Source organism: Myxocyprinus asiaticus, chromosome 1 (genome assembly GCF_019703515.2).
Source record: "Myxocyprinus asiaticus isolate MX2 ecotype Aquarium Trade chromosome 1, UBuf_Myxa_2, whole genome shotgun sequence".
NCBI classification, from domain to species: Eukaryota; Metazoa; Chordata; class Actinopteri; order Cypriniformes; family Catostomidae; genus Myxocyprinus; species Myxocyprinus asiaticus.
In genome coordinates this window covers 48,453,503-48,467,067 of record NC_059344.1, presented here as the reverse complement: position 1 = coordinate 48,467,067, position 13,565 = coordinate 48,453,503, and the positions used below count along the sequence as shown (strand labels likewise).

The window sequence follows — 13,565 nt, the reverse complement described above, 5'->3', positions numbered from 1 at the left end:
ATATATATATATATGCGTGCATGATAAATTAGTGTATAAGCGGCTTAAAGTTCCACTTGCTAGATTCCAGCTTTTTGGGGACACACACGTTGCTGGCTTTGGAGTCTGGTCTGATTGGCCCAACCTGAATGATCTTTGCTGCTGGACAGGTGTTAGTTTGGAGTGGAAACGTTCCTCCTCTGAGACATTGAAAGTCTCAGAGGAATTGATAACTGACCAGTTGTCTTCTGTCAGGGCAACAGTGAGCCAAAATGGAACATTGTACCAGCTTCCAGACACTAATGCACGCAGACATCTTTTAGACTTGCACAAACATCAGCAAAAGCTCCACTGGACTGGACTGAAATTGCAGGGTAAACTGGCATGTCTCTCTTTAGCTGATCACTCAGTTTCTCACTCAATATTGAGAACTTCTGCAATTGATGAGGACATTATTAGATTCAAAATAATAGCAAGACTACAAGTCTTGTCAACAAGGTTGAATCTTTCTTTATGGTTTCCTGATAGACATGTCTCCAGATGTTTACAGTCACCACAATAATGAAGTAATTGAATCCTTGAGTCATGTATTAAATGGGTGTCCAGCATATAAGGGCCTTTACATCGCCCGACATGACAGAATTGTAGATTTGTTGACTGAAAATGTACCTTGTGCTACCTCTGTTTCTGGTATATTTAAACACTCTACTGTTAAATATGACATGTTTAAAATGTGTATAAATCCTGATGTATTCTCAAACTTAACAGCAAACACCCCAGTTGTCATCACTGTAAACGAGATAAAGTGGGGTGTGCGTTTGACCATAGTCTAGAGGAGGTCTTTTTCACTAAACTGTTTAAATATCAACCTGTTAAATGTAACCAGCGTATTAACAACATTGGGTATAAGTGTCAACTCTTAATCTTTATTTTTGGGAGTCTAGGCCATGTACACAGGCTTGTAGTGAGGAGGTTACAGGTTACAGGTATGTCCAAAAGGAAGGCCAAACAGATGGCCAAATACTGTTCTGTATCAGCCTTTATTGGTAGTCGCATTGTGTGGAGGAGGCGTTGTTATCTGAATCCTTGATGCTAATGATTGAATACTGACATGTGTAACCTGCAAAGTTTCTTGCAAACATGCATCTGAACTATTTATGTCCTTTTTGCATTTCTATGTTGAGTGGATATAAATAAATATTTAAAATAGTGATAGAGTGTTTAATAAGCGTATGTGCATGCATAGGGTTAGAATGTATGCATGAGCGTTTCATAAGTGTAGGCATGCGCTGAGTTTGTAGATAAGCGTGAGCGTTTCATAAGTGAATGTGCATGCGTCTAGTTTGTATGTATACGTGAGTGTAATGTATACTTTTATCAATCTGCATTTCACAGTGCTGAGTGCAAGCATTTCATATGCATTTGTTAGAGCATTCCATAGTATACATGCTCATCTGAGTTATTTGCATATGTGTATGCAAGTGTTTCAAATATGTTTGCGTAAGTGAAGTTTTATTTACACCCAATACGGCGCCTCATGACTTTTCTTGAGGTAAACTTGGTCAGTGCTTTCCGATATTCAAAGCACTGCCCAAACTGGCCAAAGCAGGAAGTGTTTTTGAACATATTGGCACATATGAACTCCAGTGTCTGTGTGGAATATCCACAGAGGGGGTCCAAAAGCAAGTTCTAAAGCGAGTTATTTTTAGTTGTAAAGTATGTTATACAGTGAAGACGAATGCATATTTTATAAACTTTACCCCCAAACCCCAACCCTAACTATCAGTGGAGTAAAAATATATCCTTATTGGTAAAATGGAACCACCGAATCTCTCTCGTCATTGATTATGCGAACGCGATTACTTCCTGGTTTTAACGTGGGGTGAGAACCTGAGGGTGTGCCTCAATCAGCTTCCTAACTCAGTAGTCAGATCACTCGTCAGCAAGTCATCCATTTATATAGCTGTCCCAATCACAAAATCGTTCCAGACAGTGCACTGATACATTTGCTCGCTAAAAGAATCCCAGAAAGCACCATAAAAACCAGGGAGCATTGTTGCTCACTATGTTTCCTTATCGGAAACTTTGCCATGTGGATGTCTAAACATTTCTCGAGTCGATAGATGACATGTGCAAGTGCAAATATAACATGTCAAAGCCTTATTTTTCTTAAAAGAGAATTAGCTGTCATCCATAAATGTTCATGAAATGGAAATAATCTTTTTAATAAAAAGATTAAAAATACACTCCTTTGTATATTTGTTTTTGATTTATGTAATTTATCTTTCATAATAACACTGTATGTTTTAATATCTACAACAAAACCTTACAGCAATGTTGCCGATTAACACCAGCTGCATTTAAAGTGCAACATTTTAATCGTGTCGAGGGTAATTGAGTCATCAGTGGAACAACACCCTAGCTAGTGTCCGAATTCGTGTTCACGATATAGTGATTTACGACACTGAGACACACCCTGTGGACACACCCCGGGTTGACGCAACATGCTTCCAGTTGCACTACAGGAGAAAGTAAACACACTTGAACCAATGCAAAAATGTCTGATGGGAGATGGTGCATGTCAGTAACTTGGCAAAATGGTGCCAATTTAGTACTGCAACATTCAGAAGCAACACTGTGATGTTCACATGTGAACATGTAGCAAAAATCATGATTGTAAAAACACCTGTAATAGAAAAGCATTTGCTAAAATGACAAATAATAATAATAATAAATAATCAAAAGTTAAATTGTTTAATAAAAACACTGAATGCCACACTGTTTTGACAAATACATTGTTCCAGTTTTAGTTTTAGGCAAGGGCTGCAATTAAAACAAGTGTAAGTATATTGGTTGTGTAAAAAGTATGAGTACTGGGTTTTGAAAAGCGGGCTTGAGACCAAAGACAAGCTAAGGCCTGCAAACCCAGAGACTGAATTCACATAAAATGCTTACTCTTCATTTTACCATGCACAAACAAATCCTCACACAATGGCATAAACTAGTTGTGAAATCACAAGTTTCACACTTTCTTTCATCACTGTTCTGTACATTTGATAAAATCATTTTTGCATCATATTGCCAAGTCATAAATCAGTTCAAAGTAATTTAAAATATCAAAGGCCAATTGCAACAAATCTCATCTCCACTCTTTATAATATGTGGAACATTGAAAAACACTGTACAGAAAATCTCTATTTGATATAGAGCTCTATGTAATGTTCTTTTCAATCCAGTTTTTAAAGTTGGCCACCCGTGTGTAAATGGAGAACAAATCTGGATTACAGCCCTGGAGATCATAGCCAAAACTCACCAGCCCCAGTAGTTCCCAAGCATGATTAGAATCAGTGTTTTCCGCTCCAGTTGGGTACAAAATCTGTAGCCCTGCAGTCAGTTGGGTATCAGTGGAGGGTACAAGGATGATCCCTCCAGTCTGGGAGGGGCAGATCATTGACGGGCTGAGTGGATGTTGCCGACCACACAGCATGTTATCAGTCAGACTCATTGGGACCCCTTGTTTGCTGTATTGCCTTTCACACTTTACCACATCAGCTAATTCTACCAGCCCAGTCTGAGGTTCCTCAGAATCTGTGTGAGCTGCTAACCTGTGTTGACCTGTTATGGGCCAGCCAGTGAGGAAAGCCTGCTTTGCAGTGACCTCCCCACCCTGCATATGTGGCAGGCAAACAGGTGACACATATTCACTGATTCGAGCTTTGTCCGCCAATTTTAGTAAGGCAAGGTCGGAGTCCAAGAGATGTGGATCATAGTGTGGATGTAATAAGATCTGAGAAATCTGTGTGGAAACAGACGATACAGTAGGTGTAAGACCAGAACTGAAAGAGCCTTGGTGAGTTCAGAAGTAAATAATCCAACAGGCTACCTCGGCAAAGCCTAATCATAGCTTATAGATAAGAATGTTCTTAGTTTTTAAGCGTATATTTAGTCTGCAGTATCCTCAGTTTGGCCTTGGGCTTTCCTAGAACTCATGCTGTTGGATTTGTAAAAAAGGCTGCACACTCTTAATGTCAGAGGTTATTAATTGTTGCAAACTGAAATATGACATGCAATTCAATGCAAAGATAATTACTCTCAAACCTCAAATAATTTGATAATTTAACTAAATGTGTGCAAGTGTCCATGTTAGAATTGAATTAGTCACTGAGTGTGCTTGCACCGTTAGTATTTTCTGCAGGAAATACAAGCCTGATTGCTTTCATCCAGGATGAGAGCGTAATCTGAAAGCTCTTACCTGTATGTGCTGTAGTCTCTTGTTCTCTCTGAGGTCACTGAGGTAATGTTTTCCCATCACTACATTTAGATCATCTCCACTGAGGGGTTCAGACCCTCCAGGCTCCGCCACACAATGTGCAGCCACCACGACCCAGAGCTGGTTCACCAGAGCCCCACTGCAGACGAGCTGCCACCTCTGGCCCTCTTTTACCTGCTCCTCCTCCTCTTTCACTCCCTCCTCATCCTCATCTATGGCAAATGTGTCCCCCCGTCTTTTCGTCCTTCCCATAAGAGGACTAATGTGGTGGAGACGGGTATAAATGGCAGCATGCCATGGCCAGTAAATTTCTGTTAAATTTTGAAGACTGGCTGGTGGCAATTTACCACATACTGGAACAAACAACAGAGTGATTTCCAAAGTGAGTTATATCAGATTCTTTTTTTTTTTTTTTTTTTTTTTTTTGTAGAGTGAAAGCCAGCTTTGGTCAAATGTATTAAATTTATTTTTAAAAAGTTTTGGTTATTAGTATTTCAAAAATGTTAGTGAATAGGAAATTGTGTTGCTGTTCTGTAAATGTGTTAGTGCTGCCCTCACCTGGTAAACAAGAAAAATGACGACCACTCCATTTGCCAGTCTTCAAACACGTGCGACGTGCACTTCCCGAATGCTTGTAAAGCGTTGAGATACACTCATATTCTATGCTGGTATACAGATGATGGAAGGTTTGTGGCAAATCTGTGACAACAGGCAAATCTCTGTCAAGCGAGACTGCTTCTGTCCCACCCTGTCTGGATGCAGAGTATAGCTTGTGGACTGGGCTTTTCCTAACAAACAAAGGGATAACATCAGCACACAGAATTCTTTAAAACAGTTACACTAGTTTAATATCACACTGCCATAAAGAATTTAAAAATGTCTACCTGGAAGGAGGTTGGAATTTTAAAACCTTCTGCCGCACCAGTTTTGAAACTTTAGGTTCTCTACAGGCTGTAAAAGAGACAAGAAGTGTTCATATTCACAGTGTGATAGTGGTTTACAAGGACATTTTTTAGGTTACAAACTGGTAATTACAAGGGTATTATGCTATAAATGTGGTTTATGAGGTCATATCTAGTGTCCCCATAATTCAAATCACTTAAAAAACATACTAAACGATGTTTCATTGAAAATGTAAAAATGCAGAATGTTTTTTGTGAGGGTTAGGTTTAGGGGTAGGGTTAGGTTTAGGGGATAGAATCTATAGTTCGTACAGTATAAAAATCATTATGTCTATGGAGAATCCTCATAAGGATAGCCGCAACAACGTGTGTGTGTGTGTGTGTGTGTGTGTGTGTGTGTGTGTGTGTGTGTGTGTGTGTGTGTACGAGCATGTGCGTTCCGCACTCTGGATGTGTTATAGTATCACCTATTCATTGCTGTGTGTTCTGCATTGTGGCTGATTTATAGATTTTATTTGACAAATCAGTTTTATCGTCTCATTCATTCATTTCCTATGTGGGATTTATGCATTGTCTGTTTTTGAAGTGAGTGGGTCTTAAGTTCAAAATAATGAATAAAGAATTTTTATGTCAACATTATCAATACTTTATTTATTTTTAAATTCTAAACACTTCAGAAAAATAGTCATTTTTAGATTGAGTTTGACAATTTAATAAAGAAAATATCTTATTTTACTCATGTCCACAAAAGTTCCATCAGCTATGTTACTAACCAAACTCCCCTGCAACAAAAAAATGGTGTATCCCAAAACCATGTGACCAGCATTATGTAATGTCATTTTCCTCTATGGCCGACATTTTGAATACATGGTTAGTGAACTTTTTTTTTCTTCAATATTTTAACTACAATAGCATATTGTCAAGGAGAATATTAATTGACCGTCAACTATGTGTAACGTCGGCTGGCAATGACAGGCAGACGAAGACGATGATTATGTGAAGGACCCAAGTGCAGTTTATTCATAAACGTGAAAACCAAAAACCGTGAACAGAAACAGAAACATGAACTTGACTTGACTTGACTTGACTTGACAACCAACCAGCGATAACATTAACAATACCTGACCAAGGACCATGGCAAACATGAGGGTATAAATACATGGACAAGGGTAACAAGACAACCAATGAACAGACAGAACTATAAACAAGATAAAAAGACTAATAAACTAAAACCAACGAAAAGACAAGACTGATAATGAGTGAACAATGAACCAATGAAAACAAGACACATGAACATGCAGGGAAACAGGAAATCACATGACCAGGAAAAACATGACTATAAAACAGAAAATCACATAACATGAAACGCATAACCAAAGAACAGGAAATCACATGACATGAAACACAAAACATGAACAAAAACACATTGAACGTGATACTATGTTGGGTACATAGTTATGGTTTGCAATATTTTTTTAATTTTAAGTTAAATATATATTCAAATTTGATTTTAACCTGATCAAGAAAATGACATGTGGATGGCCAGGCAAGGCCTACCATTGAAATTATGAGTCAAAATGTGGCAACTCTCAACTGAGCTACATATCAACTAAGTTACTGTCTAGGCCCAATGCTTGGGTAACATAGTTGACTTGACCCTACTGTGTCCACATACTGTAAATTATTTTCCATAGATCAATTTTTGTCCAAATTTAAGCCTGTGTGTGTCAGAGGACACTGAGGGTGTGTGTTCCCTCGTGCTTGTGTGTGCGTGCATGCATGTGAATCATGATGATTAGGGATTCAATTTAATTGATTTTACAAAATTAATCAGATATTGTTCCTTTGTAAGTTAAAACAGATATCTTCCTATGTAAATGGTGTTGTTGTATTTTGTGAAATAACCAGGATTCTCAACTATGTTACTTTCACATTCAACTATGTTACAGCTGATTTTGTTTACATTTCAAATAACAAGAATGCTGCTTCTGATATCCATCAAGGTACTGTATATTTTACATCCACAAAGGTTGGAGTTTTGCATAACATCTCTTAAAACTACCAAAATGATATTTAAGGCAGATTTATGATAAAACATGTTACTGTCACTAGTGACTGTGTGAGGAAAGGATGGTACCTCTGATACACAGGGGCTGACTGCCACTCCAGGTCCCATTCTTCTGGCATGTTCTTTTGGAGTCCCCGCTGAGAATGTAGGAATTGTTGCAGAAAAATTCCACATATTTGATTTTGCCATCAGAGCCTGCAACCTCTATGGAGTATCCATTGTGGAGTTGTGGTGGACTTGGACAGTCTTTAATGATAATTTCTGTAATCAAACCAGAGTTTCAAATGGCAGTACTGTAGTATAGGTACTAACAAATCAGGTCAGAAGTTTTTAGAGAATTGCATACATTTAAAGTATTTATATCATGATACATTTTAAAGTCTGAATGACCTCAAAAATAGCTGATATTTTGTGATTACAATTCAAAGTGTGACTACCAGGCATATCAGCACATCTGACTCATACTTGTCAGTATAGGGTGTTATGCCAAAAGCAATCCACATAACAGCATAAGGTTGTGGGACAGAGTCAGCGTACCTTTTATGCATACAGGAGCAGTTCCATTCCAAGTGCCATTGGGTAAGCATTCCCGCTGAGATGCTCCCTTGAGCTTGTAGGGTTTATAGCAAAGATACTGCACTGATCTGATGATGTCTCCTTCCTTGTACCGCAGGAATAGGTCTCCATTTGAAGGCTTATTAGGGGTTGCACAGAGAGGTTTTGCTTGTCCTTGTTAAAAGCAGTAAAATATTATTATGCAATATTTAAGCATTCAAAATAAACCATGACCATTTTTCTGAGATGGACTTCAAAGTAATCTCTCTAAAAGTGTAAGCCCATGAAGGTCAATCAGCAACAAGAATAAAAGGTAACCTAATCCGGAAAGGTTTTCTGCACTCAGGTGACATTTCACCCCATGCTTCCTGTAGCATTTTCCATAGATGTGGCTGTCTTGTCGGGCACTTCTCACGCACTTACAGTGTAACTGATCCCACAAAAGCTCAATGGGGTTAAGATCCATAACACTCTTCTCCAATTATCTGTTGTCCAATGTCTGTGTTTCTTTGCCCACTCCTTTTTTTTCTTTTCTTTCATTCTTTCTTTTTTTCTTTTTTTTTTTTTGAAAAGTGGCTTTATTTATTAATTTTTTTGCAATTCTTCCCATAAGGCCTGCACCCCTGAGTCTTCTCTTTACTGTTGTACATGAAACTGGTGTTGAGCGGGTACAATTCAATGAAGCTGTCAGCTGAGGACATGTGAGGCGTCTATTTCTCAAACTAGAGACTCTAATGTGCTTATCCTCTTGTTTAGTTGTACATCTGGGCCTTCCACATCTCTTTCTGTCCTTGTTAGAGCCAGTTTGAAGATTGTAGTGTACACCTTTGTATGAAATCTTCAGTTTTGTTGTCAGTTTCAAGCATTGTATAGCCTTCATTCCTCAAAACAATGATTGACTGACGAGTTTCTAGAGAAAGCTGTTTCTTTTTTCAACCAAATAGCTTTCAACTGTGTTTGATATAATGGCAAGTGATTTTCTAGTACCAAATTAGCAATTTAGCATGATTACTCAAGGATAAGGTGTTGGAGTGATAGCTGCTGGAAATGGGGCCTGTCTAGATTTGATAAAAAATGACTTTTTCAAATAGTGATGGTGCTGTTTTCTTTTTTTCAGTAATGGCTTTCAGTAATCAGTAATGTCCTGACTATACTTTGTGATCAGTTGAATGCCACTTTGGTGAATTAAAGTACCAATTTCCTTCCGAAACAGCAAAATCTGTGCATTACTCCAAACTTTTGGCCACCAGCGTGTGTGTGTGTGTGTGTGTGTGTGTGTGTGTGTGTGTGTGTGTGTATTTCATAACTAAATTCCATCAAATTGAATAGATCTTTATTATTATTATTATTCTGTTTTACTATTATATTATTATTACTACTAAATCAAATAAAAACTAAACTTAAAAATAAGTTGTATTCATTTGATTTTGTTTAACATTACACAATTTAATTTGATGAAATTTTGTTATGAAACTGATACATGTTGATCTTAAAAACAGTATTATTATTTATTTGTTTGTTTATTTATTTTTTTGCATGAGAAAACATGTGCCTCTATTTAGGAAACGAGAAAAGAGCTGCATGGTTTGATCCAAGGCACAAATAGCATTTCCAAATTATTGCATTTGAATAAATTACAAAAATATTTCTATGGAAATGTATTTTGGGTGTTAATATGGATACAGTGGGATCCAAAAGAGACTTAAACCTGAAAAAAATACAAAATAAAAAAAAAAGGTTTAGAAAAAAAAAAAAAACTATTTATGACATAACATCAATAAGAAATATTGAAATTATTAAATAGCAAACAAAAAGACATCGAGTCACTAGCCACGGTCAGATTATTTGTTTAATCTCACATTCTGCCTGTCAGTCATTTTGCACGTTCACGGGACAACCCATATATGGGAAGCAGGAAGCTGAGAGCGTAGTAGTTGATGTGCATCATTCAAGTCAAATACAATATTTAGCTTCATAAGCAAAGCAGTGTTCAGTTGTTATTTTGCTACCGCTGCTTTTGCCAATTTTGATGACACTGCTGCAGTTCTCCTGCTTAATCTCTGATGGCATGTTCTCTAAATGCTGCTAGATCAGTGGTTCTCAACCAGGGGGCCGGGACCCACTAGGGGGCCTCAGCACACTTCCAAGGGGGCCTCAAGATGACTTAAAATGAATTTAAAATAAGAAATATTAAAATAATTAAAATAATCCTACTTAATTAAAATGTTAAAAAATACTTTAAGATGTATGCCATTGAAGAGATGATGTCTATCCCTCACAGCCTCATTTTCATTCCTGTAAAAATCAAAGATGTCCCTACTCTGAATAAGGTCTAATTGAACAAGAACAATTTGTTTAGTTAAAAGAATAATTCAAAAACACTGATTCAAAGAGCAGAGCTGTGCTTGATGCTGTGGTTTCTTCTGGAACTATTTCACTGGCGGTGAACAAACAAACTAGCAATGTTTTCCTGAAACATTAGTTATTCAATATGTTTACTTAATTGTTGAACTGTTGTATGAAAGCAATATCACTTTCACAGTCGTGCGTTGATCAGCTGCTAAATAGCACTCTTGTTCGTGTGCTGTTGCTTCATTGAACCCCACTGTATGTATAATCTGTACAACCAGCTATTGCTAGATTTTGTACCTGAGACTTCCTGGAATGTAGCAAAAAACCCATCATAGTTATTGTAGCCGTCTGACACGAAACGAATATGCAGAGAGTTTCCAGAGCTTCTGATTGGTGAAGGGCTTTCATCCCCACAGTATCTGCCAATTACAGGTGACTTCAGACTGTCCCCATCTCGCACCTCTACATAGTCATATCGACAACTATGGTCAGATTCCAGGCTAAGCATTGAGAACCTAAACACGTGTGAAACATTGAGAACCTGTAATGAGAATACTGAAAAAGTGTACCATTTCACACATAATTAAATAACAATTTCTAATGTGGATTGAAAGGTTCACTGAACCATGAGATGTTTAGCAGTTACCTGAGTTCCATCATTGCACTTTGGCTAACTTGTAGTGTCCATTCACACTTGGCATTGATTGGATAACTGTCTAATGTCACATGACCTTGTGTTCTCTGTATAACCCCTCCACATGCTAAAGTTGGCACAAAGAATGTGTTTCTAAAATTATTCATACATAAACACAATCAGATTTGGAATTTGAAAAGGACTGAAAGACTCACTGAGACAGTCTCCACCAGACCACCCCTGACGACATGCCGTGCAGTACCTGCCTCTGATGTAGAAATCATCCTTGGCCTGCCAGGTGCCATTGTTGCAACTCTTGCAGTTATCAAAAATGCTGCAACCTTAGCAGATTACAAACTCTTTCATTTTCGGAAACTTTTTAGTTTATGAAAAGAGTGTATGGAAAGCATACTGCAAATGCACAACGTAAGCATAAAAATCAAAATATGTCAGAAAATATTCAACCCTATAGATGTATACAGTATATATCACAGTACAATATTAGTATTATATGAAATCAAACAATGTTAAATTTACTGCTCAAGTAAATATTTAAACAATAAATACACTTGCAAGCAATCTGAAGTTCTAAACGTTTTTGGAATAGAGTTGTGTTCCTCTAGAGAACCGTGTAATAGAGTGTTCCTTCTTACCTTGGTGTAGGATGCAGGGGTCACACTCATTCAGAACATTTCGACAGCAGGGTACAGCGTAGCCCACTTTCGTTCCCTGAGATGGACACTTACACGCAATCTGCTCATACTCACAACAGGTACGACACATTGCATTCCACTGTGGGCCTGGACACTTATCCACCTGTGCCCTGAAAGCTAAATAAAATGCAGTACAACTCAGCAGCAACATGATGTTTTTCATGCCTTTCGAGAATTCAGGAACCGACTGATGTTAAGTGGATGGGGCTTTATTTGAATAAAGTGTTAATTGTGAGAATAAGTCACTTTACAAGCACAGAATAAGTGCATTTTACCATTCACGGTCAGGAAAATGTCATTATTTTCACAACCAGTCAGTGAAAGCTGATGTGATGGAATGTCAGGGAATATTGTGAAGAACAAAAAAAATGCACTCTGAAATTTTATGAGATGCTGTTTAGACAACCACATCCACCTTCAAGTACACAACCATGTCATGGCAGGTCCTAGTCATAGATCTGTTAACCCACCTTGTCTTTATAGTCTGCATTCTTTTACCACACATCTAGAGCATTTCTGTGACCATATGTACAGATGTGTGATAATTCTGCAAAAGTGTCATAATTATAACCTGTTCCACTGATTAACTTTTTGTGGGAGCAAGATTCTGTTACTTGCAGTCCTTCAGTTTAGTGTATCAGACAGGTTCCTGTAGTTATTTCCTGGCACACTTATCTAATGTCTGTTTTTCTCATTTGTATGAATGAAGGCATGTAGAAAGAGCTGTTTATGCACTTTAAGCACACGTATCCAGGTTTACAAGAGATGACCATGGAATGAATCATGAATTTTACCTCTAAAACCAATGCACATTGTATACTGTATATCCGTACATTTCCATTTTCAGAATTGCCAGGCAGCACAAGGAAACTTGTCATGAATATTTAAACAGATTCATTATTTTCAACAAGTCTCAGAAAAGAACACTTCTCTCTGGGGCTAAACATACTTTAAAATAGCTGGATGTAACCTGCAGAATAACATTAAGAGGTGTTAAAAGAACTAAACATGTGTGGTCTTATAAACATACTTTCCAGGGTCTGTGGTATTTAAATTACACAGTACACTTCTATGAGAGAGTGTTTGTGTTAGAGAAACACCATCATTGCCCTTGAAAGCAAATATTCCAGTCATAAACAGTTCTTGCAAAGCTCTTACCATTTGGCCAAGATGCCCCCGTGCTGGAAAGCTGAAGATTAAGAAGGATAGGGAGCAAACAGGAGTGGTATCCACACTTAGGGGACATCCATATCCCTGCGCTCACAGCCAGTTGGCCTACGGGAGAGAGCATTCTTCTGCCAAGAATTCTGTTGTGTCAAATGAGCGATTGAAACATGAGACCAATGATTAGAGCCCCCCACTCGCTCTGTCTTCTCTCTCTCTCTCTCTCTCTCTCTCTCTCTCTCTCTCTCTCTCTCTCTCTCTCTCTCTCTCTCTTTCTCTCAGCCAGTTTCTTTCGCGTCTTTCTCCTTATTCTCTCTGTATTGTCTCACTTAATTTACAGTCTGCTGTACTGCTCAGTGTTCTCCAGAACTGTTGGTGTGACGTACTGTAAGAACTTTGAGACAGAGCAAGGGGAAATCTTTAACCCATCCTCCCACTGATGTCAGATTTGTCTATATTAGACACAGTTATTTAATTACTTCGGACTTTTCCTGTCTACAGATCCAAGACAAGTTGTTGTAACAGCTTGAAACAGAAAAACAGAACTTGAAAGTAATTTCAACTCTAAATGCAACTAAGAATCTTTGAAGTTTTAATTTATGTGCAGACTAAAGCCCTATTGAAAAAAATTGTAAAAGCCATAATTTCATTGATCAGGCTGATTTAACTGTATAAACAGAAAGCAATGTCTTAAAAAATGACACTGAAATTTACTAATCTTTCATTTACATTCTCAATATCTCTATGGGGATCTTGCTCTAACCCCTCCCCCCTCAGTTTCTTCACTTGCCTCATCTTTTAAGATCGTATTCTTCACACAAAGACTTTCAGCCTGACAACTTTCAATTCTGATATGTGAATAATGTTTTGTGTTTTGCTAAGTTTGATGCCATCAGAGATAGAATTGAGTGAATGTATTTTCAAGTTG

At 37.8% G+C, this 13,565-nt stretch overlaps 1 protein-coding gene across 1 annotated transcript; it reads right to left on the bottom strand.

Annotated features, from left to right (window-relative positions):
- Positions 1 to 2,717: 2,717 nt before the first annotated feature.
- Positions 2,718 to 12,994, bottom strand: pamr1a (peptidase domain containing associated with muscle regeneration 1a). Its single transcript, XM_051683052.1, has 11 exons — positions 12,632 to 12,994; positions 11,414 to 11,590; positions 10,976 to 11,101; positions 10,773 to 10,887; positions 10,424 to 10,641; positions 7,757 to 7,948; positions 7,289 to 7,480; positions 5,134 to 5,200; positions 4,808 to 5,037; positions 4,232 to 4,602; positions 2,718 to 3,775 (listed from the first exon to the last, which is right to left on the bottom strand). The coding sequence occupies exons 1-11, from the start codon at positions 12,762 to 12,764 to the stop codon at positions 3,191 to 3,193; spliced, it is 2,406 nt and encodes an 801-aa protein (XP_051539012.1). The 5' UTR covers positions 12,765 to 12,994; the 3' UTR covers positions 2,718 to 3,190.
- Between the last annotated feature and the right edge of the window lie 571 nt (positions 12,995 to 13,565).